The sequence below is a fragment of the Plecotus auritus genome (assembly GCF_963455305.1).
Source record: "Plecotus auritus genome assembly, chromosome: 1".
Lineage (NCBI taxonomy): Eukaryota > Metazoa > Chordata > Mammalia > Chiroptera > Vespertilionidae > Plecotus > Plecotus auritus.
In genome coordinates this window covers 121925683-121953570 of record NC_137770.1, presented here as the reverse complement: position 1 = coordinate 121953570, position 27888 = coordinate 121925683, and the positions used below count along the sequence as shown (strand labels likewise).

The window sequence follows — 27888 nt, the reverse complement described above, 5'->3', positions numbered from 1 at the left end:
ATTCATACTCCTGCCTACAGCTACATTCCCATTTGCCAAACCACCGAAAAACATTGGAGGTAAAATATATAAAAGCTACATTCATTCTATACATACAGTTCCAACTTCCTCCCTAGGGAAGCCACACGCAGACTAGATTTAAGAATGCTGAGGCAAAAACAACTGAGTACTCTAGGGCAGACTTTCCCAAAACCGAGTGGGGCAGAAAACAGGGGGTGGAGAAAAAGAAAAAAGGGGCACAGCCTCACCTGCAGTTTGGTGTAGGATGCATTCACCAGCCCATTGCGCAGGATCGAATGCCAATTCTCAATGTGGGACCCACTGTAAGGCAGGGTAGAATGCATATCTCTTCACAGTATGAGGTTCCCAGGAGTACTTTCAAGAATACCATTCCCACCCACTCTCACCCACACAGGACATGAAGATGGACACATATACTTAGTGATGGGCATGCATATGGACATAGTCACAGGCATGCAGATGGATGTGTGTGACTAACCTCTTATATCTTAATTTCCAGTCCCATCATCTCTTCCATGCTTTAGCTAGTTGCATTCTAAATCCTCAACTGCTGATTCAGTATTTTCAATGGCCTATTCCCCTATATTTCAAATTGAATTCTTCTCAAACTCAACAAACTTATCACTGAATGCAAATATGGCTTCCAGTCCTGAATTCAGGTGTACTCTGGGAAAAGGGTACCACCACTCCCTTTGCATTACCTTTAATATGGCTCTTTCTTTCTCTCTTTTCTCCCACAATTATGATTTCCTCAAAGTAGTTTTCAAATCTAATCCCTCTAATCTGTTTTTTCAACCACCCTTTTATATACAAATGCCATTTCTCCTCAACTACATCATAAATAGCTTGAGAGTAAAGACCATATCATATGCTATCTTTCTATCTTCTACAGCAAGCATGTCAAACTCAAAGGCTAACATGGGCCAAATAAAAAGGTTTAAGTTTATGGGCCGCAAAAAACAAAAGTTTCATTTTTCATAGAAACATAGGTTTATTTTGATAGAGACATGCTGAATATAAAGGTCTGAAATAAATGAGTAATCGTTAACATAAAATAATAGAACATTTTAATAAAAATATTTTTTTCTTGAACATTAATTTACCAGACACTGAATAACTGCACAAATTAAGCATAAAACAAACCTATTTTTCTTGTTCTCCGAAAGAGAAATATTTCCTGTTGTGCACACCAAACAAGTCAGTAAAAGACTAATGACATGGCAATCAGTTGCTAAAATTTTTGTTGCTAGTATTAGTGGAGAGAAATGGTGCGCCTGTGCAAGGTGCGTAAGGGAAATGAATGCAACATGACTATAGTAATCAGTTATTAGAGAACGTTGTAGTTCATTATTAATAATTATGTATAACAGGATATTGTAAAAATCAGGTTACGAAATTTTTATTAAAATATTTCTGACATACCGTTATATTGGTTGGGCTGCAAAAATATTCGTTGTGGGCCACTTGCGGCCTGCGGGCTGAGTTTGACATGCTTGTTCTACAGAATCTACCACAATATAACTAATTGTTGACTGGTGATGAACATAGGTAACACAAACTCATTAATCTCAAATGAACTCTCCCATCACCTTACATTTGTTGCCCTCTGCTTTCCCCACCACCCCCCTCTTACTGGAAGGCAAAAGTGCTGCCATAGAGCTTCTTGGCAGTCCGGAACCGTGCCTCCTTGGCAGGAGGGCTGCTCAGCAGGAGGAACTGGTGTGAGGTGTGCATGAACTTCAGCTGCTGCCAGGGTGGGGGTGGGTTAGAAAAACAGAGCAGAAATGGAGATCAGGGAGAGAAGGGTTGGGGATAGGGAGCAAATAAGGCTTACAATGACCCCAAATAAAGGAAATATGCTTAGGCCCAAAGACTATTATTGATGGGGAGAGACAATCAGGAAAATCTAGGACCAATGTAGTTGGCTGGTAATGGAGGCCCCTCCCTGCCTCTCATCAGATATTTAAGTTTAGAGGGAAAAAGGTCACTTACCCTGCTGAGAGGTAGTTTGACAATGTGTGACCTGTTACTAGAGATGATCCTAGAACAAAAGAGAGAAATAAGGAAAATGACAGAGTAAGTGTGTGGTTAGGCCATTGTGAACAAAGCAGCAGCCTTGCTGTGCCCTTGGGAGAACAAGCAAGGGTTGTCTGAATTGTGTGAAATACCCCGGCCACCATCTGGATATTCCCTTCGGTAGTAATGCTTGCATATAAAAATGTAAAAAAAAAAGCTAGTTACTGATAGTTAAGTAACAGATGAAAGAGAGGGTTGGGAGGTAAGCTGCTACATCTAGGGAGAGAAAAGAATAGAACAAAAGGAAGAGAACAAGAGGTCAGCTAAATAAATTAGAGAGCAGTCTGTATTAGAATGGTGGTGAATTATTCTTGGGATTTAGAAACTCAGAACTGAGCTCAGGACCATCCCACTTGAACTCAGAGGAAGCCTGAAGGCTCTTGGGGATGGTGAAGAATGGATAGAATATTACTACTTGGGCAGGAGAAGAAGCAGACGAAACTAGAACAAACTTCATGAGGATTCAAGGATAGACTAGGCTATATGTAGGCTGGACTCAGAGGACAAGAGAGAACAAAGGCATAAAACACTGAGGGATCAGCAAAGGAGCATTATCTCCTATAGTGGATGGTTTAGTTTTTTTGTGCTTCACCCATGTACTTATGATGCCATTCTGGAGGATCTATGCCTGGTCATTCCTCATGTTAAAGAGGGAGCATGCTGCATTGAGAAACTACTGATGTCTAAGGCTGACTAAGAAGAAAGGGAAAAGCCATGTCAAGAAAACAGAACAGGAATCAAGATCAGGGAGGGAACCATCAACAAAATGGAAAAGGGAACCCACTGTATGAGAGAACATTCCCCAATGATACATCTGATTAGGGGTTAATTTCCAAAATATATAAACAACTCATACAACTCAACACCAGGAAGACAAACTATTCAATTAAAAAATGGGCAAAGGCCTGGCTGGTATGGCTCAGTGGTTCAACATTGACCCATAAACCGAGAGGAACCAGTTCAATCCCTGGTTAGGGCACATGCCTGGGTTTCAGGCTCGATCCCCGGGCTGGGAGTAGGGTGGCGGGGAAGGGGGAGAGGGGGATGTGCATGCAGGAGGCAGTCAATCAATGTGTCTCTCTCATCTCTCTATCCTTCTCCCTTCCTCTCACTCTCTAAAATCAATAAAAAAATATATTTTTTAAATAGGCAAAGGACCTGAATAGATACTTCTCCAAAGAGGACATTCAGATGGCCAATAGACATATGAAAAAATGCTCAACGTCACTAATCATCAGAGAAATGCAAATTAAAACTACAATGAGGTATCACTTCATATCTGCCAGAATGGCTACCTTCAATAAATCAACAAACAACAAATGCTGGTGAGGCTATGAAGAAAAAGGAACCCTAGTACACTGCTGGTGGTAACGCAGACTGGTGTAGCCACTGTGGAAAACAGTCTGACGTTTCCTCAAAAAAATTAAAAATGGACTGCCATTTAACCCAGTAATTCCACTTTAGGGAATATGTCCTAAGACTCCTGAAACACCAACCAGAAAGAATATATGCATCTTATGTTCATAGTGGCATTATTTACAATAGCTAAGATCTGGAAACAGCCCAGCAGTAGATGAGTCTATAAAAAAGCTGTGGTATATTTACACAATGGAATATTATGCAGCTGTAAAAAAGAAGGAATCTCTTACCCTTTGCGACAGCATGGGTGAACCTGGAGATTATTATGCTAAGTGAAATAAGCCAGTCAGAGAAAGACAAATATCACATGATCTTACTTATATGTGGAATCTAATCAACAAAATAAACTGACAAACAAAATATGTCTAAAGGCGTGGATGCATGGTACAGACTGACATATTTTGGAGGTGAGGGTGTGGGGGAGGGAAGAAGGAGACTGGAAGAGGTTAACCAAAGAACAGACAATAGTGTGATGAGAGACAGGGGCTGGGTAAAGAGGGACTAGGAGGGAGAAAGGAGGACATCTGTAATACTGTCAACAATGAAAAAATAATAAATAAATAAATAAATAAATCAGAGAGGGAGGGTGGGGGTTGAGAATGGTCAGAATCTTTGCTGTAGAGAATGGTCAGAATCTTTGCTGAAAGGCTCTGGACAGTCTACGTCAATGGGGAAGACCTTCAAACAGGAAAAGGGAATAGAAGGGTGAACTGAAGTTATCTGACGTGAAAGGTGTTAATTCCTATATGCAAGGGGCACTCAAAAACCTACTGAGAAATAAGAAACCCCTAAAAAGAAGTTGAGACATCTCAGAATTTGTGGGTTCTCTATAGGATCTGAGTTCTTGTCAAAGCCTGGTGTCAATAAAACCACAAGAAAAAGCAGCCATCTTATAGAACGAAGAGGTAATATGCAAATTAACCCTCACAAGATGGCTGCCTACGACCAGGTGGGCGGGGGGAGGGGTGGGTTAGAAAGGGACGACCAAACGACTGAACAGCAGGCTGCATGGGGCGACCAGGCCGGTCGGGGGGCTGTGAGGGGCAACCAGGCCGGCATGGGGGCAGTAAGGGGAGACCAGGCCGGTGGGGGGGGCAGTTAGGGGCAACCAGGCAGGCGGGGCGGGGGGGAGGTTTGCAGTTGGGGGCAACCAGGCTGGCAGGAGGGACAGTTGGGGGCGACTAGGCTGGCAGGGGGGACAGTGAGGGGCAACCAGACCAGGGGGAGGGACAGTTAGGGGTGACCAGGCTGGTGGGGGGGGGAAGTAAGGGGTGACCAGGCAGGCAGGCAGGTGAGTGATTAGGAGTCAGCGGTCCAGGATTGTGAGAGGGATGTCCAACTGCCGGTTTAGGCCCGCTCCCCAGGATCGTGCCGGCAGTCGGACATCCCCCAAGGGATCCCAGATTGGAAAGGGTGCAGGCTGAGCTGAGGGGACCCCCCCTGTGCACAAATTTCGTGCACCAGGCCTCTAGTTATATATATATAACCTCAGGAAGGAAGCTGAAATTGTCTCTAAGAGAAGGTGTAGGCTACACGTCTAATACCATGTCCCTGCCCCACTCTGGGAAGGATGAACCATTCTATCCATACCACTGCAGGAGAGGATGGGCCAGGGGATCCAGCTTGTCCATCTGCTTCTTGATTTCTAGGTATGATCCCTATAAAACAAGAGCCATAAGGTTAACTTCCAGGAGCAGTGGGAGCCCTCCCACTTTCCACAGATGACTATCAGGGCCCAGGGCAAGGTAGGTAACGAAGGCCATACAAAGGCAAGAAGAGATGGGTTCCCACCCACAAGGAACCAAGACAGATTGGGAAGATTCATAAATAAATATGAAAATGAATGAAGATGCTTACAAAACAACATGTAGGTGGGTCTCCCTCATTTTATGCAATTCCTACCACCCTACAAAGTTGATTGTAAATAAAAAATAAATGAAGTCAATGTCAGAAAGAATAGGCTAAGGAATCCTGTGGTAAAACTTTACATAAAGCAAAGAGTTCTTCTGACAAGCAAATCATCCCTTGTTGGTGTATCTTATGTATTAATATAAACTGTGATATAAAGGATTTGCTAAGAGGCCCACCTGTAAATGAGCACAAATGAATGTCTATTCATGCAGAGATTGCAGACCAGGGGTGGGGAAGTCTGGTGAGGGACAGCCTTGAGTCAAAGGATTGTCACTGCTCCATGTGGCTGCCCCACCCCTAGAAGGATAGAAGATGGAGGTCCCTGGGTCTAGTTCCTTACCTCCAAGAACCCCTTCTAAACCTCCCAACCCTGGGCAGAGGTCTTTCCCTTACCTAATTCCCTAAGAATTATGAAAAAATAAACATTAAATATGAACAACCTGTTAAGGAATTAGCAGCAAAAGCAAAGGTTGAGGGAGACATTAAGAGTAAGAAAGAAGAGTAGTAACATAGTTAATAAAACAAAACAGAACAGGAGGGAAGACTAAAGTAAACACTGTGAGGAATCTGAGTAGCATCTCTAAGTCTTCACTCCACTTCCATGAATTCCAAACAGAATACAACACTTGTGGCACAGGCAGAGGGCAAGGGACAGGCAAAGGGTGGAATACCTGGGTCATCTCCCGGATGGACATCACACTATCCAGAGCTTTCTGAAGTCGTTCATAATTCTTCTTCTGTGGGGGATCAATGGGAAGAGAAAAATGAAATGAAGAAAAATGGAGAGTCAAGATGTGAAAAAAAGCAGGACCAGATATACAAAAAAAAGTTTAGGCCCTAGGGAAAGGGTAGTACATCATGGAAAGAAAACAGATTTAATGTCAGATAGTTCTGGTATCACATGCTAGTTCTCTCTACCAACTGAGAGTAATAGGGTTAGTTACTTAACCTCTTAGAAGCCCAGTAATCCTGTGAATAAATAAAGATAAACATTTCCACTACCCTAACCTAGATGTTCTGAAATAATATATGTAAAGAACGTGGTATAGTGTGTGACATATAACAATGAGTAATAGTCAGGTACTATAATGATTGTGTCAATCGTTAATAGTGTCAATTTCACTGGGCCAAGGAATGCCCAAACATTTGGTCAAACATTATTTCGGGGAGGGTCTGTGATAGGGTTTCTAGATGAGATTAACCCTTGAATCAGTAGACTAAGTAAAGCATATTGCCCTCCCTAATTTGTGTGGGCCTCATGCAATCAGTGTAAGGTCTGAATGGAACAAAAAGGCCAAGCAGGAGGTTTCTCCTGTCTGACTTCTTGAAGCTGGGACAGTGGTCTTTTCCTATCTTTGGACTTGGATCTGGAAATTGCTACCTTAGCATTGGAACTTAAATAATTGGCTCTCCTGAGTCTCTAGTCTGCTGACTGCTAATCCTGGGACTTCTGAGCCTTCATATTTATATGAGTCAATTCCTTATAATAAATCTTCTATTGGTTATGATTCTCTGGAGAACTCTATCCAATGCAATATTTTACATATTATCCCTCATTTTTATAACAATCAGCAAGGTAGATATTACCCCCTTTTTACAGATAAGGAAATTGAGGTTCATTAAGGTTAACTGACTTGTCTAACACCACTCAGCTAGGGAACAGCAGAGTCTCAAGTGGAATCCAAGTCTGCCTGGCTCCAAAGTCTTTATTCTTCCCTTTCATGCCATAATTAATATTAATTCTTCTCTCCTTCTTCTGACAAAGTCAGTTATTTATTCACTAAAACAGCTAAAACTTAGGGGTCAAGAGTTCCCAAGAAACAAGTCTTTCATTTCTTCTGATCCTTACTCTAAGATGCTGTGTAACTAGAATGACAGCCCATAGTCTCCACTATCTTCTACTGTTTCTGTTCCTTAGCCCTGACTTTCTTCCCAAGCAACTATACCTTAGGGTTAAAGGCCAAAGTCTTGGGATCAGTGGGGTCCACAACAGAGGGATAAGGCTCAAAGATGATGCTTTTTCTAGGGGACTCCAAAGCTGCCCTACACATGGCCACCAGCAGATCCACCACCTTAGGGGAAAAAAGAGAAAGGGGTCAGTAGAAGCCAAATGATTTTTCAGTTCTAGAAGACACGTAGTATCCAGACTAAGTCTACCTTTTGGAATTTCAGCATTTTTCTCTGCTCTTCTTTTTAAAAGCAAGTATGTTTATGGTTTTTCATTATATAATATAAACTCATAAAATTTCAAGTAACAATGATTTAGAAAGTGATTAAAAAACCCTGGCAGAATAGCTCAGTTGCTTAGAGTGTTGACTCAATACACCAAGGTTGCCGGTTTGATCCCCAATGAGAGCACATACAAGAATCAACTAATGAGTGCATAAATAAGTGGAACAACAAATCAATGTTTCTTACTCTTTCTCTCTCCCCACCTCTAAAAATCCATTTTTAAAAAAGTGATTAAAGATAAAATTCATCCCCAAACAAATCTCATTCCTCACAGGTAAACTGCTAAGTTTTATGTACATCCTTCCAGATATTTTTCCTATGGAAATAGTTATTTTATTATATAGGCAATTAAAAAAAAATTATACTATATATACTGATGTGTTTCCTTATATGTTATAATTTTCTATCCATAAATAATAGCTGAATATCGTATTTCCACTGTCAGGACATACCATAATTTAACTGGATGCTCTATAGATGGGAGTCGTATCCTTTTTTTTTTTTTTTTTATTATTACAAATAATACTATCATGAATATCCTTACATATGAAAGCATTTCCAGAGGTTAAGTTCTAAGGAATGAAATTGCTAGGTTCCCCAGCCTTTTTTTTTTTTTTAATATATTTTTTATTGATTTCAGAGAGGAAGGGAGAGGGAGAGAGAGATAGAAACATCAATGATGAGGGATACCTCTGCTCCAGTGGCCACCTCCTCTGCAGCTCCAGACATGACTCCCAGTGTGTAGAAGGAGAAAACACACAGTTCACGAGTACAGACGGCTGGCTAAATGGACATATTAAAACACACAATGGTGGTAGGGGAGGTGCAGTAAAAAAGTATTGTAGGGAGAAAAAGACAATCCTGACTTCAGACAACTCTATAATGAGGCAGGAGTTTGGGGCCCACTGTGTCAAACTTACTGATAAGTTTGAAAATTAATGCTGTCTCTTATACAAAGCCTTCCATAACCTCCCTAGGGAGTTAGATGCTCTCTCTTCGAGCTTCACAACACTGCTCATATCTCTTCTATACACTGATAGTGAAGTGTCTGTCTAATCACCTAGATTTGGAGTCCCTAAGGACAGTATCATACCCAATTATCTTGGTCAATATCTGATACCTACCTTTTAAATGTTGGGTGGAGATTATATCTTCGAAAATATTCACATTGCCTCATCTTTCCTAGTAGGACTGCTGACATTTATTTTTTGAGAGAAACAATTATTTTTAGAGCCTCAGGGAGTAAGGACAGAATTCCACCTTTACCATAGTACCAGGAAGAAAGGAGAGATGAGGAGGAAAAGGGTCTTGACTAAGGGTCCAAGGAAGAGGGTCACAGAGCAAGGGTTTATACCTTGAGCATGGACCCATTCTGAAAGACATGCTGCTCATCACACACCACACAGTACTCATTCAATGTTGGAATTCTCTGCTCTGCATACTTCATGATCTGGGGAGAGAAGAGATTCTATTAAATCTTTTGGAAGCACAGACACAGATATGGGAACTATTTTGAACTTCTTTTCCAGCTACTCTCCTTCCTCCCAGTCCTGTATCTAGAAAAGAATCTTTTCCTGGGCCCTGCACTTAGTTAAACTAACGGCCTAACTCCAGAGCTAAGACTATATATTAAAAGTAAAAAAAAAGACCACCCTGGAAGGAGACCTGGGTTAAGATTTCCCTCTTCACTACTTAATACCACATATAACTTCAGGCAAGTCAGTTAATGTAGGCCTTGATTTCTAAAGTGGAACATTACTCCCCTCATAGAGGTATTAAGAGTGATGAGATGATTTCTATGAAAGTATCTTTTAAACTATTAATAAAACTATTAACATTAGTTGTAGTAATTACAGATTATCTGATGGCAGGGGATCCTGAGAAGCCATTTCAGCTACCTAGAACAATCAGCCTATCCACTGGTCACACCACAGATACAACTCTGCACTGGAAAGGGAGAATAGATCCAGAATACAATATCCTAAAGTATTTTTTAAAACATTCTGTCTTAACATGGCTTTTCAACCAGGTACATTTTGTGTATAAATAAAGTTATTCCCATTTCATATACTTTGGGGCTGGTAAAGGGACATGCAAGGGCTTATATTCACTCAAATATACTGAATGCCTATTATGTCTCCAGGTCAAGTAAAAGTCTCCTTGATTATCCTATATAATAAAAGCCTAATATGCTAAGTGTCCAGTTGTCCAGTCAGCCATTCAACCAATCAAAACATAATATGCTAAAGATATGCTAAGGCCGCTCAACTGCTTGCTATGATGTGCACTGACCACTAGGGGGCAGGTGCTCTGACTGGTAGGTGAGCTTGCTGCTGGAGTCCGGCCAGTCAGGACTGGACGAGACGGGCAAGACACGCCCTGGAGTCCTCCTGCGGCCCCTCCCCGGCTGGCCAACCTCCTGCATCCCTCCCCAGCCCTGATCCTGCACCAGTGGGGTCCCTCAGCCTGGCCTGCGCCCTCTCACAATCCAGGACCCCTCAGGGGATGTCGGAGAGCCAGTTTCGGCCCAATAGCAGAACGACCAGTCACTATGATGTGCACTGACCACCAGGGGGCAGACACTCAACGCAGGAGCTGGCCCCTGGTGGTCAGTGCACTCCCACAGGAGAGCCGCTCAGCTAGAAGCCGGGCTCACAGTGGTGGCGGGAGCCTCTCCCACCTTTGCGGCAGTGCTAAGGATGTCCAACTGACAGCTTAGGCCTACTCCCCCCCACTCCCTGAGTGCACGAATTTCATGCACTGGACCTCTAGTGCAATAATATAAAAGATTGTCTTCTCAGAACCTATACTCCAATAGGGGAAATATGGTATGTATACAAATTACAATTCAAGGCAGCATATGGTATGTGACATATAGGTGCCATTAAAAAACAAAAAGCATCATTAGAGCTCAAAAAGAGACATCACTTTCAACTAATTAATTAATATAATTGGAGTGATGGAGAAGATTTTATGGAAAAGATGAAACTGAGTCTTGACTGCAGATATAGAGGAAATCCAGTGTAAGAAATGACACGAACAAAGGTAACAGGGATGTAAAAGTGAAAGCATGTACAGGAATAAAAAGATTTAAAAAAGAAGAAATGACCAGTAATGGCTGAGCAGTGAAAGAGAACTACAAGGAAAATTGAAGACCACTTGAGCAAGAATGTTAGGGATCTTAAGGAAATTAGTGTCAATTACTTTCTCATCTTGAGACCTAGGCATTTAAAATCTGCAGTGCACAATTTGGCACTTGATTGTAAATGGTCTGTAAATAGTCTTTCCAGTAATGCTCTAAGCTTCTTGAGGATGGAACTATATCTTCTTTTCTCTTATCCACATAATACTTAGTATAGTTCTGGGAGTAACTCAGGAAATATTTAATGGACTGAGGAGCTAGGAGATGTTAGGGGATCAGATGGATCAGACAACAGGGAAAACGCTTTGGAATGAAACTTTGGGCTTGATTTACCTGGACAAGGAATCCATATTCCAGAGTGGGGATGTTCTTGCAGTGACCACTGACCTGGTAAGAGTAAAAAGACAGACCCCATGAGCATCCTATAAAACTGGCACCTGTGTAGACATCACTCACGCCCTCACTTAGGATTCTCCTAAAGTAGCTAAGCCCTAGCTCCAGTCAGCTTAAGTAATTCCAAAGCTGGAGACACATTTAGACATTTTTGCGAAAGGTTCTTAAAAAGAGCTGGCCTAGCCAGTTGGTCTGGCTCAGTGTTTAAGCTTTGACCTATAAACCAAGAGGTCTTGGTTCAATTCCTGGTCAGGGCACATGCCCAGGTTGTGGGCCCAATCTGCACTATGGGGCATGCAGGAGGCAGCCGATCAATGATTCTCTCTCATCATTGATATTCCCATCTCTCTTTCCCTTTCTCTTCCTCTGAAATCAATAAAAAAAAAGGAGAGAGCTGGGGGTGTGCTATAAGAGATCAACCGAAGGACTTGTACGCATGCATATAAGCATAACCAATGGATACAAGACACTGGGGAGGGGGCAGGTAAAGGCATGTACTGGGGGGTAGGGGAGGCCGGGGGGAGGTCAATGGGGAAAAAAAAAAGGAGACATATGTACTACTATTTGTAATACTTCAAACAATAAAAAAAAAAAAAGAAATAAAGATCTCATAATTAGGGTTTAAAAAAAAAAAAAAGAGCTGACCCATCCTTAACCTTCTTCAAGGTTGGTGGAATACGTTAGTACAGCAGCTATCAAGTCTTAACCATACCTAATAAAATCATAAAATATTTCATTGGGATACCCAACCCTAGACTTTCTGCTCAATAGCTTAGATATAAATAAGTTTTCAGCTATTAAAAAATGTGTTCCATTCCATCCAGTCACGGCACATGCCCAGGTTTGATTTATGATGCTTGGAAAACCATTCTTCCATCCCATTTTAAGAAGCTATACTCCCACAATTCCACTCCCACCCTCCTGATACCCAAGTCAAACCCGCCCCAGCTCATGTACCAAAGGAGAGGTCCGTGCTGGGGGAGGGAAGCCCAAGTGCTGGGGGCACAGGAGACCTGCCTGGGGGCTGGGAGAGTAGCCAAACACTTCCACTTTGGGGTTCTTCATGGTACAGGAGATGGAACGGTTCATGAGGCGCCCAACCCGAAGCTCTGGTACAGCAAGTTTGCCTTTCAGCATGGAGTCCTGTATAATAGGGAAACTGGGAGACCTGGAGAGAGAGCAAGAAGAAGTGATTAAACTGGGGATTCAGTATGAGCCCTAGGAGAGGTTTAGAGATAGTGGGTCCTAGAACAGGGTAAGTGAAGTAACCTAAGTCAAAGATGGACATATGAGGAAAGTTCTACTGGATCTAAAAACTGTTAAAATAAGTAAATAGATCACACATCTGAATTGATTTTTATGTCATTATCTATGTGTTTTTCTGGTTGGAACTTGGAGGGTTAGGCAGAGGCCAAACCTAGATAATTCTATGGCATCTAGGCCAGGTATGGAATGATCCCTTGGAAAGGATGCGTTTCACTTACACACTGTGTGTGTGTGTGTGTGTGTGTGTGTGTGTGTTTGTTTATGTGTGTATGTATTTACTGGTATATACATATGATTAAGTGCTAAATACTGTACTAGTCAAAAATTAGTTTCATCCCAAAGAGCCTGATGTCCTGACTATCAACAACAGTACCTGGGAAGCTGCAAATCTGGGCCTGTATTTGCCTTTGGGAAGATCAGAAAGCACAGGAGGGGGTGATGCTTTATTTATTAGATAACTGATAAATCAATGTACCCTTGCATAAGAGCAAGGAGTTGGTGTCTGCTCTCTGACTCTGCCTCCTTAGGATAGGGAATAAGGACAAGGGTCAAATAAATACGGAAAGATTAGCATATATTTTTCCAAATACATACCAGTTAGGTATTGTGATTTACATGAAGAGTGAGGTATAAAAATTGGAATCAGATGTAGAAGGACAAGGAGCACATGTGGATACTTTTAGTAGTTAAAGGTACAGAATTCAGAGGACCCAAGGAGAGGACAGGATATATTTAGGTAATCAGGAAGGTGGGGTGGGGGATTAGACAAGACTAAGGTGACTCGAGATGATTAGCTCCCAGGGAAGCACTTACTTGGGGATGGGTGAGAAGATGCTGAGGCCAGCTCGGAACTTCTTGATGGTACCAGTTGCCTTGAACCAACTGTGCCTCTTCTCCTGCTGGGTTTTCAAGAAATCGTTGCTGAGATGTTTCCATTGTTGGGATGTGAACATACCCAGGATCCTACGGAATTAAAGAAAAAGGGCTTAGGAAAGCTCAGGCAGGGGAATAGGTCAAGAAACAGGACTATGAAAGGCAACTAATCTAAAATTCAGACCCAGGTACTGCAAAAGTAGTTGTGGTGGGGGAATGTGTCTGAATCCCCTCCCCATATAACTTTAGCACATGAAAATATACTGTCCTAAAGTACCTCTTTACCTACCTAGGGGGTAAACACCCACTCCCATTACCTAGTCTAATAAACCCAAAAAATTCTGAGATGCTTTGCCTTTAGAGGTAAGCATACAAAAGGTAAGCATACAAAAGGTGTGAACCTTGGAATTTGTTGCCAAGAATGACTATATACTGAGAGTGAAACAGAAACAGTGGTATAGAGGTAAGTACTACCCTCTGCCTTGTGAATAGTTAAGAAAAAAACTAGGGACATGAGAGGTACTGACATTGTCAGGTAAAAAATTACATCCCCAAATTTATGATTTTCAATTTGAGCTGGGCCCTCAGCTAGTCTTGTCAATCCTTTTGTTTGCCCTTGATCAGTCTCTCTAGTATTACTCTAAGTCAGCGATTTTCAACACTGGTATGCCGCAAGAATTTTTAAAACATGCAATACCTGACTATTTAGTCAGGGGCACTGACCTCTTTTTCCTTAGATTGTCAAATTTAAAATGACAACACTCAACACAACAATAGCCATCTGGTTTGAATTAATCAAAATTATACTTTTTTTTGTCAGATTAGTAAAAAATATACTTTTTGGTGTGCCGCAGAATTTTAGTAATTAGTGTGTGCATTGAGATGAAAAAGGTTGAAAATCGCTGCTCTAAGCTATTATCTTAAATCCTTATCACCTTCTTTAAGCAACTAACTTCACCTACAACAAATGACCTCCCTTCTTTCTAGAGAAAAATAGAAGCCACCAAATATCAGCTTATTTATTTTTTTAATAAATCTTTATTCAGATTATTACAATTGTTTCTCCTTTCCCCCCCCATAGCTCCCCTCCACCCCTTTCCCACCCCACCTTCTGCCCTTACCTCCCCCACACTGTCCTCATCCATGGGTGTATGATTTTTGTCCAGTCTCTTCCTGAAACCCCCCCATACCCCTTTCCCCCTGAGAATTATCAGTCCACTCCCTTTCTATGCCCCTGATTCTATTATATTCACCAGATTATTCTGTTCCTCAGGTTTTTAATTCAGTTGATTTTTAGGTTCACTTGTTGATAGATATGTATTTGTTGTTCATAATTTTTATCTTTACCTTTTTCTTCTTCTTCCTCTTCTTAAAGAATACCTTTCAGCATTTCATATAATAGTGGTTTGGCGGTGATGAACTCCTTTAGCTTTTTCTTATCTGTGAAGCTCTTTATCTGCCCTTCAATTCTGAGTGATAGCTTTGCTGGGTAGAGTAATCTTGGTTGTAGGTTCTTGCTACTCATCACTTTGAATTTACTGGCCACTCCTTTCTGGCCTGCATAGTTTCAGTTGAGAAATCAGCTGACAGTCGTATGGGTGCTCCCTTGTAGGTAATTAACTGTTTTTCTCTTGCTGCTTTTAATATTCTCTCTTTGTCTTTTGCTCTTGGCATTTTAATTATGATGTGTCTTGGTATGGTCCTCTTTGGATTCCTTTTGTTTGGGGTTCTGTGCACTTCCTGGACTTGTAAGTCTATTTCTTTCACCAGGTGGGGGAAGTTTTCTGTCATTATTTCTTCCAATAGGTTTTCAGTATCTTGCTCTCTCTCTTCTTCTGGAACCCCCATAATTCTGATGTTGGTACGCTTGAATTGTCCCAGAGTCTTCTTACACTATCTTCAACTTTTTGGATTTTTTTTTGCTTTTTGCTTTTTCAGTTGAGTGATTTTTGCTTCTTTGTATTTCAATTCTTTGACTTGATTCCTGTGTTCCTCTAGTCTGTTTTTGGGTCTCTGTATAATATTTTTTATTTCAGTCAGTGTATGTTTAATTTCTAGTTGGTCCTTTTTCATATCCTCGAGGGTCTCGTTATATTTATCGGCCTTTTCTAGGATATTCTTGAAAAGCCTTATAACCGTGGTTTTGAATTCTATATCCAGTCGTTTGTTTTCCTCCATTTCTTTCGTTTGTGATCTGTTTCTTTGACGCCGCATTTTCACTGATTCCCTGAGTTGGTAGGGTAGATTTGTGTGCTAGGTTTCCAATATGGCCCAGTGGGTCGGCCTCCCCAGTTAACCTGAGGTGGACACTCTTGGTGCACCCCTTTGTGGACTGTGTGTACATCCTTGTTGTAATTAAGTCTTGATTGTTGTTGGTATCACTGGAATTGACCTCCAGGCCAGTTGGCTGTAAGGATCAGCTGTGTCTATGCTGGGAGAAGTTCGATGCTGGAGACAGCCTTATAGGATTAGACTTGCCAAATTGCAATAGCCTCTGTGCTCAGCTTGGATGGGGTGGAGTCTCAGGGCGGAGCAGACAGTCTTGGCTTCCAGTCAGCCTTGCCCTTGGGCGCACGCGCACGCCTTCAGACCTCTGCCTTCCCTGGCTCCCGAGTCTCCGCCCGAGAGTCCAGATTCCCCCCATAAGAGCGTGGGTCCCCAGGGGCTCGCTCAGAACTGGGGTTCAGTGCAGTCAGAACTGGGGTTCACTGCGGTCGGGGGCTTCCTTCCCCCTTCCGCCAGAGAAAGTCAGCCAGGCTCTCAGCCGCCTTTCCTCTCTGCATGCACAAAGACCCTTTGCCGTACCTCCAATTATCTGTGAGCTTTTCTCTTTCCTTCTAGTTGTAGAATTTTCAATCAGCCAACTTTCCTGTGGTTCTGGATGGTGTCCATTCTGTCTTTTAGTTGTAATTTTGAAATTGTTGTGCGAGGCAGCAGTTTAGGTGCTTACCTATGCCGCCATCTTGGTTTCTCCTCAAATATCAGCTCTCTTAATTTTCCAACCTAACTACCAAATCTATTTCCATTTTCACCCTTACCACAATACCTCCATTCTTTGGAGACAAGGTAATCCTACATTAAGGATCAATGCCTCTATTTGTGCTCCAGATCTCAGCCCCTTTTTCTCTTTAGGGACCTTGATCCATCAATCATCCCCCTCTATTACCAATTTCTTTCCCAGTCTACAAAAAGTTTCAAGTTTCTGCCCCTCAGTCTAGCTACCTAGCTACCTCTCCCTCTTTCCCTCCTATCCTATTGCAAATTTCTCAATCTATACTTATTGTTTCTACTTCATTTCTAACTACTCACTTATCAATATATTCTACCTTCACCACTCCACCACAACTGCTCCCATCTTGATGCTAAATCCAACAGAAACTTCTAAGTTCTCTTACTTATCCTCTCTTCCACCTTGCCTTCCTTGTAGAAACTCTTATCTTTGCCTTCTGTGACACCATTCTCTTCCCATTCTTCTCCAACTTCTCTGACCTACCTTCTGTGTTTCTTATTCTTCTGCTTATCCTGCTAATTTCTTGGGTATTTTGTCTGGATGTTAAAGGGTGTTTTGCCCTTGATCTTTTCACTCCATCATGCTCTCCTCTAGCAATCTCCAATTCTACACTGGTTGTAATCTCCACCCATAGACTGATATATATCTTCAATCCTAACCTCTCCTATAAGTACCAAATCTACATATGTATCTACTAAGCATAGCCACTTAAATATCCCAAGGTTACCTTTAAACAACATGTTTAAAATGGAACTAATTATTTATCCTCACTCCACAAACCTGCTCCTCTTTTTTAAATCCCTATTTAAACTGGTGGTATTACAATTTACCCAGACATCTGGGATGCAAACCTATGAGTAACTTTCCACTATTCCTTGGCTTATGACCACATACAATATATCCAAATCAATCTTCAAGTCTTACTGATTAAAAAAATATATCACAAATAGAATTTTTTATTTGTCACCATTAAATGTCTGAATTTTAACCAGATTCTTGGACTGGGGGCTCATATCCATCAGCTTGTTTAATTTTAGCACCTGTCTCATCCCCAGTTGCTTTTCCAGAACTGTTACCTTCACCAGGAAGCTCAATGAGTTTTCCCAATTCAATCTTGGGCTTCTCCAGCATTTTGACTTTACTAGCAAAGACATCATGGAGCAGGTAAATAGATTGGCAAGCCTTGTCTCTGTCTTTTTCCACTGCTATCTGGGATCAGTTTATTGACCACCTCTCTCAAGCCATTTGCACCTCTCAGGTCGCAATTATAACTTTCTTCTTGATTTGGTGGACCTGTTGATGCTGAGCATAAGAGGTCTTCCGAATCTGATTGTTGAATTTTTTCTTTTTTTTTAGTAAACCAACACAGAATAGACAAAGTAAATAAGCATCAGTAGTCTTGACATCAACAAGAGCTTCAATCATGGTCTGTTATTTTTTGACCCTGGAGCACATTTTGTCACAGGTAAGATTCATGGAAATTAGTCAAGCAGTTTTGCCCTGAACATCCTCAATTATTAACTTGAATTTTCTAAGTGCAATTTCATCATTCTGCAGATCAGCTAGGCTTGCTTCAAAGACACAACCCCCTTTCCGTGGCTGGTTTGGCTCAGTGGATAGAGCATTGGCCTGTGGACTGAAAAGTCCCGGGTTCGATTCCGGTCAAGGGCACATGCCTGGGTTGTGGGCTTGACCCCCAGTAGGGGGCGTGTGGGAGTCAGCCGATCAATGGTTCTTTCTCATCATTGATGTTTCTCTCTTTCCCTCTCCCTTCCTCTCTGAAATCAATAAAATATATCTTTAAAAAGTTACAGAAAAAAAAAACCAAAAAACCCCACAACCCTCCAGGTTCCTTGACTTCTGCTGACTAGTGTTTTTCCAATATTTCTTATATTGAACATAGCTGGTGCTTTCATATCACACCTATCCTTCTTAGAAAATGGATCAACCACTTTCTTCTTTGCTCCCTTTTTGCTGCCCTTCATAAGGCACTTGTTCTTGCTGACTGCAATGATGCTGCTCAGAGAGCCAAAAGGCAAGTCTTATTGATTCTATACCTCATAAATCTCTCCAGTCTGTCTCTCATCTCTATTCTTACCTGCAGTCACACTTTGGTTCAGGCCCTCATCATCTCATGTCTGGACTTCTATAAAAGCCTCCTAATAAACTAGTTCTGATCTCTTGTCTCACCCCTCCTACCTATTTTGCCCAGTGCTACCAGAACAGTGTTTTTAAAGTTAAATCAATTATGTCCTTTCTCTGCCTAAAACCCTGTAATACTCCCGACCACATAAAAGCCCATGATCCTCTCTGATTTGGACCCTTTCCTGCTTCTCTGGCTTCAGTTCCTGCCACTCTTCCCTTGCATTTCACTAGCAATATTAACTGCCTGAAGCTTCCTACATACATGCTGCCTCATGTTACTGTGCCCTAGCAAATGTTTTTTACTCTTAGAGTCTGTTTACATAGGCATCTCTTATCTATCCTTGAAAACCATTATTCATCTCCCTTTCATTCATTCATAGTCCTCCTCCTGCCACCAGATTGAGTCACTCCTTCCTCTGTGTTCTTTCTAAAACTTATGTATTCACTTGTATTAGAACACGTATCTTCACTGGACTCTATTTGGAATTGACTGAGGGTAGACTCTGTAGCTCAAATCTCTTTGTATACCAAATACTTAGCAAGGTGCTCAACACATTAAATAAATTAAATCTGTCTGAGCTTCTAGACCCCACTTTGAGAAAACTACACGAGGAAATGTGAAGAGAATGGCTCTAAATCCAGGTTTGTACTTTTGCTTAAATACTAAATACTAATGAACCTATCTTTTTACCTTTAAGATGTCTCAAGGCCAGACACCCCAGAACCACAGGCTCCTCTGCCTAACCATAAATTTGGCACCCTAAATTTATTTTAGTCTTTTTTGGGCATATCTCAGAAAGACATTTTGGAAGAAAACATTCCACCCAAGGATGGACAAACATTCCATCTGCCTGTCCACCCACCTGTGTCTATAACCAGAAAGATCAAAGTTCTTACTTTTTCAACTGAAGACCCAGCCCAAATCCTTCCTTATTCGATGGCTGGAAAACCTCAATTGATGGTTCTGCAAAGAGAAGAGAAAGCTCCTAGTATGTATATGTCTCTATACTCCTGGGAGTCCAAAGCCCCAGTTCAGTGGACTAGTTTACTCAGATTCTAACCGATACTCTAAACAATAATGGTGGAGAAGATAAACATTTGCAGCAAAGGGTATAGTCTGGGAGCTGACTGACCAATTTCAAATATCCTCAACTTCTGTGAGGAAGTTGAGGGGAAGGGGAAGAATAAATAATACCTGGGAACCAAAGAAAACAATTTCAATAACCAAGAAGGATTGGAGAGTTTACTATCAGTTGACAGGGAATGAAGACACGAGTGAGAGGAGGCTGAAAAGCCCCTACCAATAGCCTGCAGATTATGCCCAAGGGCCTTATTCCTAGTTTTTCTCGTTTCTCTTAATTTAGGACTTTGGATTAGTTCATACTTGCTCAAAGTCACTGCCTTTACCTGGTCCATCAAGGTACTGAGAAAGAGAAAATCGCAGCCTCAACACAATAGGTTCTGTCCGGAGGACCTTCCAGGCTGTAGAAACTTCCTCCTAAAAAATAAGGTTGTACTCAAGTCACAGCACCAAAATAAATAAGTAAATAAAAAAGAACAGGAGAGTAAGAAAAACAGTTTCCAGTTTAGCAACAGAGAGAAATAGACCTGAAATTTTTCCTATGCGACACACACATGCACATTACAGTACACACCTCTGTGTACTGATGTTCAAAAAGACAGGGATGGAAAATACATGCTCCAAATATAGCACTCAGGAATAAGACTCCTGGGCTACATGACAAAATCCATTAAGTCCAGCTAGATATGTTGTTGGCAGGTATTAGCACCACTTACATCAAGGAAGCTGATGTTGATATGGAGGTCAATGTCCACGTCATCAATAGTTCCATATTCTCTACAGAGATACAGGTGATCACAGGTGAGACTCATTAAGGGAGAAAGAAGGGAACAGAGACTGAGGTGGAAGGAGAACTGAGCCAGGGCCAGGGGAGAGGGATTGTAGAAGGTATCTCTGTACCTGGGCTCTTAGCTACAGCCTCAAGCCACCTAATAATCAGAGCCTTCTCCAGGCCAGAAGCCTTTCTTACCTCCAAGTTGAAATTATCAGTCTAGAGGGGTCTAGGATAAGAGGGAATGTCTAAGAAAAGTGGCTACACTTCCTTACTTAACCGTCAGCCAAGGTTAAATACTCTGAGCAACTCTCACGATCACTAAGCTCATAATTTATCAATGTCCACAGATCCCCTACCATACCATAGAAAATCTCCATCCTTTTAACAGCTCAGAAAGAAGTGGCTTGTCCACTGCCATCTCTGAAGTGGAATCCCACCTGACGGATACAGAGTTCTCACTGTAGATCTCCTTCACGGCTTCAATGTCTGCATCAAGCTGTGGGTGTCGATATAGGTCAGCTGCACAGCTCCCCTGAGTCAGTAGCAAAAACAGAAGTGGGTAGGGAGGAAGACAAAGGGGTAAAGAGAGAGGTGAAAAATAAAATGAAGAAACACCAGGAGCAGAAAAATTAAACAGTAGCAGTACATATAAGCAAAAAGCTATGTATACAAAGGGGCTTTTGGTGGCAGCCCTAGCTGGGGATTTCATTGACAGACCAGTCTCCCTCCATCACCAGTATAAGAAGTTTCAATAGACAACTGCAGGCTTTGCTTAAGGAATTCACATCCTTAAGTCTCAGCTTTTCCTCTCACACCTTGACCAGAATACTTAGGTGTTCCTTCTATGAAAACTCAGAACAGACTGAAGAGTACAGAATTTAACTCAGATTGGTTCTATCTGAAGAGTCCAACATTCCTGCTCAAGATCATGCCTTGGGTAGTGATGGCATTAAGCAATCATTGGTAGGTACTTTTTTTTTTTTTTGTAATCCTCACCCAAGAATATATTTTTACTGATTTTTTTTTTTTTGAGAGAGAGTAAGAAAAACATTGTGAGAGAAAGAAACATTGATTGGTTGCCTCTAGCATGCACCCTAACAGGGGATCAAATCACAACCTAGGCATGTGCCCTGACCAGGAATTGAACCGCAATCTCTTGGTGCATGAGACAACTCCAACCAATTGAGCCACCTGGCCAGGGCACTGGCAGGGTAATTAAAAAAAAAAAAAAAAAAAAAAAAAAATATATATATATATATATATATATATATATATATATATATATATAATTTATTTTTTTACAGAGAGGAATACAGTTAGAAACATCAATGAGAGAGAAACATCAATTAGCCGCCTCCTGCACACCTCCTACTTGGGGTGTGCCCGCAACAAAGGTACATGCCCTTGACTGGAATTGAACCTGAGACCTTTCAGTACGCAGGCTGATGCTCTATCCACTGAGCCAAACCGGTTAGGGCTGGCAGGGTAATTTTTAACAAAATTTTCCCATAATGATTGAAATGATCCCACTAGCTAGTGAGGGAAGTCATAAAATAATTATTTCCAAAGAACATGTGGGTAGCTCTAGCGGGTGTTCCTCAGTCGTTAGAGTCAGCCCACATACTGAAGGGTCATGGGTTTGATTCCAGGTCAAGGGCACATACCTGGGTTGCAGGTCCAATCCCCAGTCGGCCCATATAGGAGGCAACCGATACTTCCCTCTCTCTCTTTCTCCCCTCTTCCCTCCCTCCCTCTCTCTCTAAAAATCAATGGAAAAATATCCTTGGGTGAGGATTAACAACAAAAAAGAACATTTGGGTAGTCTCCATGTAGAGAGGATGTAGTTTACTCTAGGAAATGTATGAGTCCCAGGCAAGACCAAGGATATATCAGCTCTGACAAGATAATGCACAAACCACACCAACATTGTATCTCTGGTCCAGAATAACCTCTCTCACTCCTGATATATCCAGAGAAGCACATTTCCACTACCCAACATGGATGTTAGGCGCTGAAATCTCACCTGAACTCCATAGAGAAATTCCTCTGATTCATTATCTCCCTCCGAATCATCATCATTCCAAAACTGTCCTTTGATGTCCTAGTAATGAGAAAGAAGCATATAACCCTTTATTGATCCCTGTTACCCCATGGAACAGAGAGGGGTGACAGAGTGGGAAATAGATCCCCACAAAGAATGGGAGAAGGCCCCTTGGGATAGCATAATTGAGTCACTAATCCCTTTATTCCCTCTACCTCATCCTTTGCGAGCATCTAAGTCTTCTCCTGAATCTGGTCATAACCATGGCCTAGCTCTCATTTGGTAGGATGGAGAAAAACAATAGGGAATTTTGACCTTCTTAAGTGTCAGGTATGATTGAGGGTCTGGCAGCCAGAGGGGGGGAAGGATGCAAAAGAATTCAATGTCAGGGTTGGTTCCTAGGCATATCTAGGTTCTAGTGTAAGCTAGCCTCCTCTAGAATCATCTAGCGACCCAAGGCAGCTCCAAAGCATACCTAAACTCTCTTGTCTCATAACTCCCTTTCTATCTTTTTCTTTCCCAAGAAAATCCACCTATACACACATCAAGTAATATTGGGTCCATGCCTCGTCTCCGTCCTTTAATTTCAAAGAACCAGTCTACCTTCCAAAGGGATGGGAAGGAAACACCAGAAAAGATGAGGTCTGTACTTTGTCCCATCTATCCCCTGGATTATCAGTTGCAGAGGTGGGCAGTCAGTCCTCACCATTGGGTCAATGGGTCACACACACTCCGTCAGTGCTAGGCAGCACCCCTCCATACCACCAGCTGAACCCAGGCCAACGAGATGGGCATTTAGGAGGTCAAAAAGGGAGACAAGGGAGGGGAGTGATGTCAGAGGCTGACTGGAGATCTGCTGGGGATGGTAGGCTCTGCTGCTGTGGTGGTAACAAGTCACTGTCCTGTAGAAAGTAGACAACAATTGGTTTCATCGCCAGATAAAAGCTGGTGTATATACACAGCCACACGTTTATGGATACACATTTATTATACACTAGAGGCCCAATGCACGAAAATCCGTACAAGAGTAGGCCTTCCTTCCCCCGGCTGCCGGCACCTGCTTCCTTCCGGCACCCGGGACCCGGGCTGCTTCTCTCCACCCCAGCTTCGTCCAGGACATCCTGAATGACGTCAGATCTAATTAGCATATTACCCTTTTATTATTATAGATATGTACAGACACTTACACATTGAGGCATACTTGCATGCATGTGCATACACTTGTACACACAAGTTCTTTATAGATAATGAACCCTGAAAACCCTATAGAAATATAAGACATTACTGTTCTATTTAAGCTGGAGAATTGGGAGTGGAGAAAGTTCCTGCTCTAGTTCATAACTCTGTACCAATCCTGAAGCCAAAAGTGATGGTGGCAACCAGATGCTTACGCTACTCTATTACATCAGTTCATTTGGGACATTTTTCACAGTACCAACTTCCATATTTCACAGTACCAACTTCCATATCAGAATCATATTGTTTGGGAATTTTTTACCCCCAATTATTTCTACAAGTCATCATTATCTCTTATTACACATCAGTATCACTAGAAACCTTTATATGACAATCATAGCTAATTTAAAAATTCCTCAATAATACTGAATACCCTCTAGTAGGCACAGTCTGAGCTGTTATGGCCAAAATAATGCCCTGGACTCATCTTGGAACCTTTTCCCAAACCAAAATGCAATAATGATCCCAATAAATGCTCAGAAAAACATGAACCCATAGTCCTTTCAAAAAAGTGAGAAGCACTATCTGGGCCTTTCTGGCTTTGCTTGTATGTCTCACCCACTCCAACCTTAAACAGAGGGCTTCTTGTTTTCTAATATGGTTCTGTTGAACCTTCTTGGTTTCTAGATCAGAGGTTTTTGAATGGGCTTTGTGGATCTGTAGCATCAGTACAACCAGGGAACTTGTTAAAAATGCAAATCCAAGGAACCCTACTGAGATCTACTGAATTAGAAACCCCAGAGGTGGAGGGGCCAGTAATCTGTGTTTGTTTGTTTTTTTTAAAACTATATTTTTATTTCAGAGAGGAAGGGAGAGGGAGAGATAGAAACATCAATGATGAGAGAGAATTACTGATTGGCTGCCTTTTGCACACCTCCTACTGGGGATCGAGCCCACAGCCCAGGCATGTGCCCTTGATTGGAATTGAACCCAGGAACCTTCCATCCACAGGCGGACGCTCTATCCACTGAGCCAAACCAGCTAGGGCCAGTAATTTGTTTTTTAACACGCCCTCCAAGTTATTCTGGTGCATAAAATTTGAGAATTACTGTTCTAAATCCTTGTGTTCCAAGGACCTGTGGTGTTTTCCTCAGATACCAACTTAAGCCTGGTAACTGACCCATTATGGCGACCTAAGGCACAAAGCCAACACAAACAGCATAGCAGTCCCCCAGCCAACACTGCCTGACCCATCAAAAACAATATGCATCATAACCAATGGACACAGACACTGGGGCAGTGGGGGCTTGCCCGGGGTGGGGATGGCTGGGAGAGGGGGTCAACTGGGGAAAAAGGAGACATATATAAAACTTTAGACAATAAAAAAATAAAAATAAAAAGACAATATGCAAAAGGAAATTGAAAGTGAGGTTCTTGAAGATGAAATAGCCTGATTTCTGAGATCTGCTTTAAAATACCACTCTAGCCGAAACCGGTTTGGCTCAGTGGATAGAGCGTCAGCCTGCGGACTGAAGGGTCCCAGGTTCGATTCCGGTCTAGGGCATGTACCTTGGTTGCGGGCACGTCCCCAGTAGGGGGTGTGCAGGAGGCAGCTGATCGATGTTTCTCTCTCATCGATGTTTCTAACTCTCTATCCCTCTCTCTTCCTCTCTGTAAAAAATCAATAAAATATAATTAAAAAAAAAATACCACTCTAGTACAAAAAAGGAGAGGGATAGATGAAATAAGAATGGCAAATGCCAATTATGGATGAAGCTAGGTGACAGGTACATGAGGGCTTCTTGTACTCTCAATGTCTTAAAAAAAAAAAAATCAGAGGCTATTCTTGGACTCTTGCAGGGGCTCTCCCTAAAAAGTCAACTCTAAAGGTAAACAGGAAGATTATCCCTGAAACTCCACAAATGTATCCTTGTTATTCTTCAAACATACCAACCATATTCCCACCACAGTCCCCTGCTGTCCCCACTTCTTGGAATGCTTTTCAGCCATATGTCTACATGGCTTGCTCCTTCACTCTTTCAGATCTCTACTCTAAGGTCACCTTGACCATCCTATATAAAACAGCAAAACCCCAACACAAACATACTTGCACACTCTATCCCCCTTCCCTGCTTTATTTTGTTTCACAGCACTTATCATGCTTTGACATACAAAATGTTTGTTTATTGTGTTTATCTTCCACCACAAAGTAAGGTCTATGGTGGCATAGGCTTTGACTGTTTTCACTGCCTCTATTGCCAGATTCTCAACACATATTTATTAAATGAATGAATGAATCAACTGTCTGCTGGATACTTAAGTCAAAGGGCAAATACATCTAAGCACCTAAATGCACCTAAACATAGACAAAATCATTCAAAAATGATTTTAAAAAGCAAGACTCCATTCACCTTAAAGTGCAGCTGAGAGCCAGAATATGAAGATCTGGGGGCTGGGTTTGTGAGACTTGAAAATAAACAGTCAGATGCTAATCTGGATGATCACAGAGGAACAAAGGAGGCACTAATGTCCAGCCTAGGCTGTCTTGGGCTGGGTGGTAGGATGTTGGCAGAGTGAGTCAGAAGTACTAACTTCCTCCAGGTCTCTGTCACTGTAGAAGTCAAGAAACAGCCTCTCTCCAAGGGCTGTTGTTGCTTGGTTTCTGCTGTTAACACAAGGAGAAAAAAGTAGTTCAGAGAGGATTTTTCTTGTCCAGGGAAGAAATAATTCAGAAACTACCAGCTTTTCCAAACCAGGCTGTTTCAGTGAAAGATACTTGCCACTTTCTACTGTCAATGCCCATTCCTCTCAAGAGATGGAAAATGGGTTTAAAGGGCGAAGAGTGGGGGAATTGGAGTGGTGAGTCATGAAATTCAGACTCAGAGACATTTTTCAAGAATAAACCTGAGAGATGACCTATTTCAAAGCTTTCGTGTTATACGTAGACTACAGGTGTAGGGAGGTCAAGCAACTTGCATAGAGGAACCGAAACTTAAGCATATTTGACAGGTCTTAATTATATCTATCTTTACATGATGTGATTTTAACTAATTTAAAGGGCTCATAATGAGTTAAGCAAGAAAGACCTTACTTCTCTAAATGAGGTAAAGGAGGGACCCTTTTCAAAAGAAGCTGGGCCAAATGTGTGTGAACAGTGTCCAGAGAAGGGCGTCCTTCAGCTCAGTGTAGTTTGGATGATGGCAGCTAACATAGAATGCTTTATGAATTTTCTTGGTAACAGACCAAATGTAAGTAAACCTCAGTTTGGATCACCAAGGTCTTTCCCTGGTCCACAGGGGCTCTCGGTGTGACAACTTCATCTAGTCAAAAATCTCAACGTTTAAACTCTGGGGTTGACTCCCAGCTTTGTCGTCTTGGGAAAGGAGGTAACTCTGCTCCATATCGAGTGCTCTTTTCTCAGAAAGACGAGGCCACCGAACAAAGAGTGCGGAGGAGAACCCACAGAGGGCGGTTCTCGCAGAACAACGCTATCTCGGGTGTACCCCGTGGAGGGAGAAAACGGGGTCTGCCCCCAAAACACTAGCCGCCACCGCACTTACAGGACAGGCCCGGAGGCCTCCCTTGGGGGAGTCTCCGGGCTCCTCCAGAGGCCCCAAGGACTCCTGCTTCCCGGGGGAAGAAGGTCTATGCCCGAACTGTGCTGCCCGCCGCCCGGCCTGGAGCGAAGCCTGTGAAGCCTAGGAGAGCCCCTCAGAGCCCCCCGATTCAAGCCCCTCACTTCATCTTCCCCAGCCGGCGGGGCGGGCCCCGCACCCTTCACGCGTCCCGGCCGCCCTGCCCCTCCCCATGGAAGCCGCTTCACAGGTCGGCCTCGCGAGTACTCACGGCGACCCCGGGCCGCGCGCGGCTGCCACAGAGGGGACGAGCGGCCCGGGACGCCCCGCGGGGGCGGAGCGGCAGAGCGAGGGGCGGGGGCCGGGCCGGGCGGGCGAGGTCGCGCTTCCCTCCCCCCCACACGCCCTGTCGTTCCGTCACGGGCGCATGCGCACACGGCGATACCGTGGCCACGTGGCCCGCTCCGGACCAACCACCACGCGGCCTGCCCCCTAGGCGCGCAGCTGCTGCGAACGCTTGGCTCGCGGAGCCTGCGCAGTGCTGGCAGGTTGGGTGGGTGGTGGGGAAGGGGGTGCAATTGGGAGGGGGTGTGGGTGGTCCCTAACTATAAGGTGGGTGCGTGAAGAAACAAGAGGGGCTCTGCGGGTGCGCGGAGGGCCCTCCAAAAGAGACGTTGGCATTTGGCGCCCCGTGCGGTTGGGAGGAGTGAACAGGGCACGCAGTCCGCAGCTGCATCTGGGCATTGGAAGAC

General features: G+C 42.8%; 1 protein-coding gene and 1 pseudogene across 7 annotated transcripts in view; both read right to left on the bottom strand.

Annotated features, from left to right (window-relative positions):
- PARP6 (poly(ADP-ribose) polymerase family member 6) overlaps window positions 1-27555 on the bottom strand; it is a 47097-nt gene extending 19542 nt beyond the window's left edge. For 2 of the 6 annotated variants that reach the window (XM_080669779.1, XM_080669784.1), the window contains exons 1-19: window positions 27408-27544; window positions 25973-26226; window positions 23092-23287; window positions 22368-22445; window positions 20782-20876; window positions 20286-20346; window positions 19896-19986; window positions 19386-19452; window positions 13274-13423; window positions 12152-12362; window positions 11135-11188; window positions 9014-9109; window positions 8350-8442; window positions 7374-7499; window positions 6099-6164; window positions 5107-5174; window positions 2014-2062; window positions 1655-1767; window positions 249-321 (exon numbers count right to left, since the gene is read on the bottom strand). In XM_080669779.1, the coding sequence (XP_080525905.1) occupies window positions 249-321; window positions 1655-1767; window positions 2014-2062; window positions 5107-5174; window positions 6099-6164; window positions 7374-7499; window positions 8350-8442; window positions 9014-9109; window positions 11135-11188; window positions 12152-12362; window positions 13274-13423; window positions 19386-19452; window positions 19896-19986; window positions 20286-20346; window positions 20782-20876; window positions 22368-22445; window positions 23092-23094 (1494 nt within the window). In that variant the 5' untranslated portion in view covers window positions 23095-23287; window positions 25973-26226; window positions 27408-27544. Of the gene's footprint in view, window positions 1-248; window positions 322-1654; window positions 1768-2013; window positions 2063-5106; window positions 5175-6098; window positions 6165-7373; window positions 7500-8349; window positions 8443-9013; window positions 9110-11134; window positions 11189-12151; window positions 12363-13273; window positions 13424-19385; window positions 19453-19895; window positions 19987-20285; window positions 20347-20781; window positions 20877-22367; window positions 22446-23091; window positions 23288-25972; window positions 26227-27300 lie in introns of all 6 variants that reach the window. The other 4 variants (XM_080669780.1, XM_080669783.1, XM_080669781.1 and 1 more) reach the window with 4 other exon arrangements.
- Window positions 17300-18346, bottom strand: LOC308249149 (40S ribosomal protein S3a-like; annotated as a pseudogene). Its single transcript has 2 exons — window positions 18182-18346; window positions 17300-17942 (listed from the first exon to the last, which is right to left on the bottom strand). The product of its transcript is annotated as a 40S ribosomal protein S3a-like (transcript).
- Window positions 27556-27888: the final 333 nt, after the last annotated feature.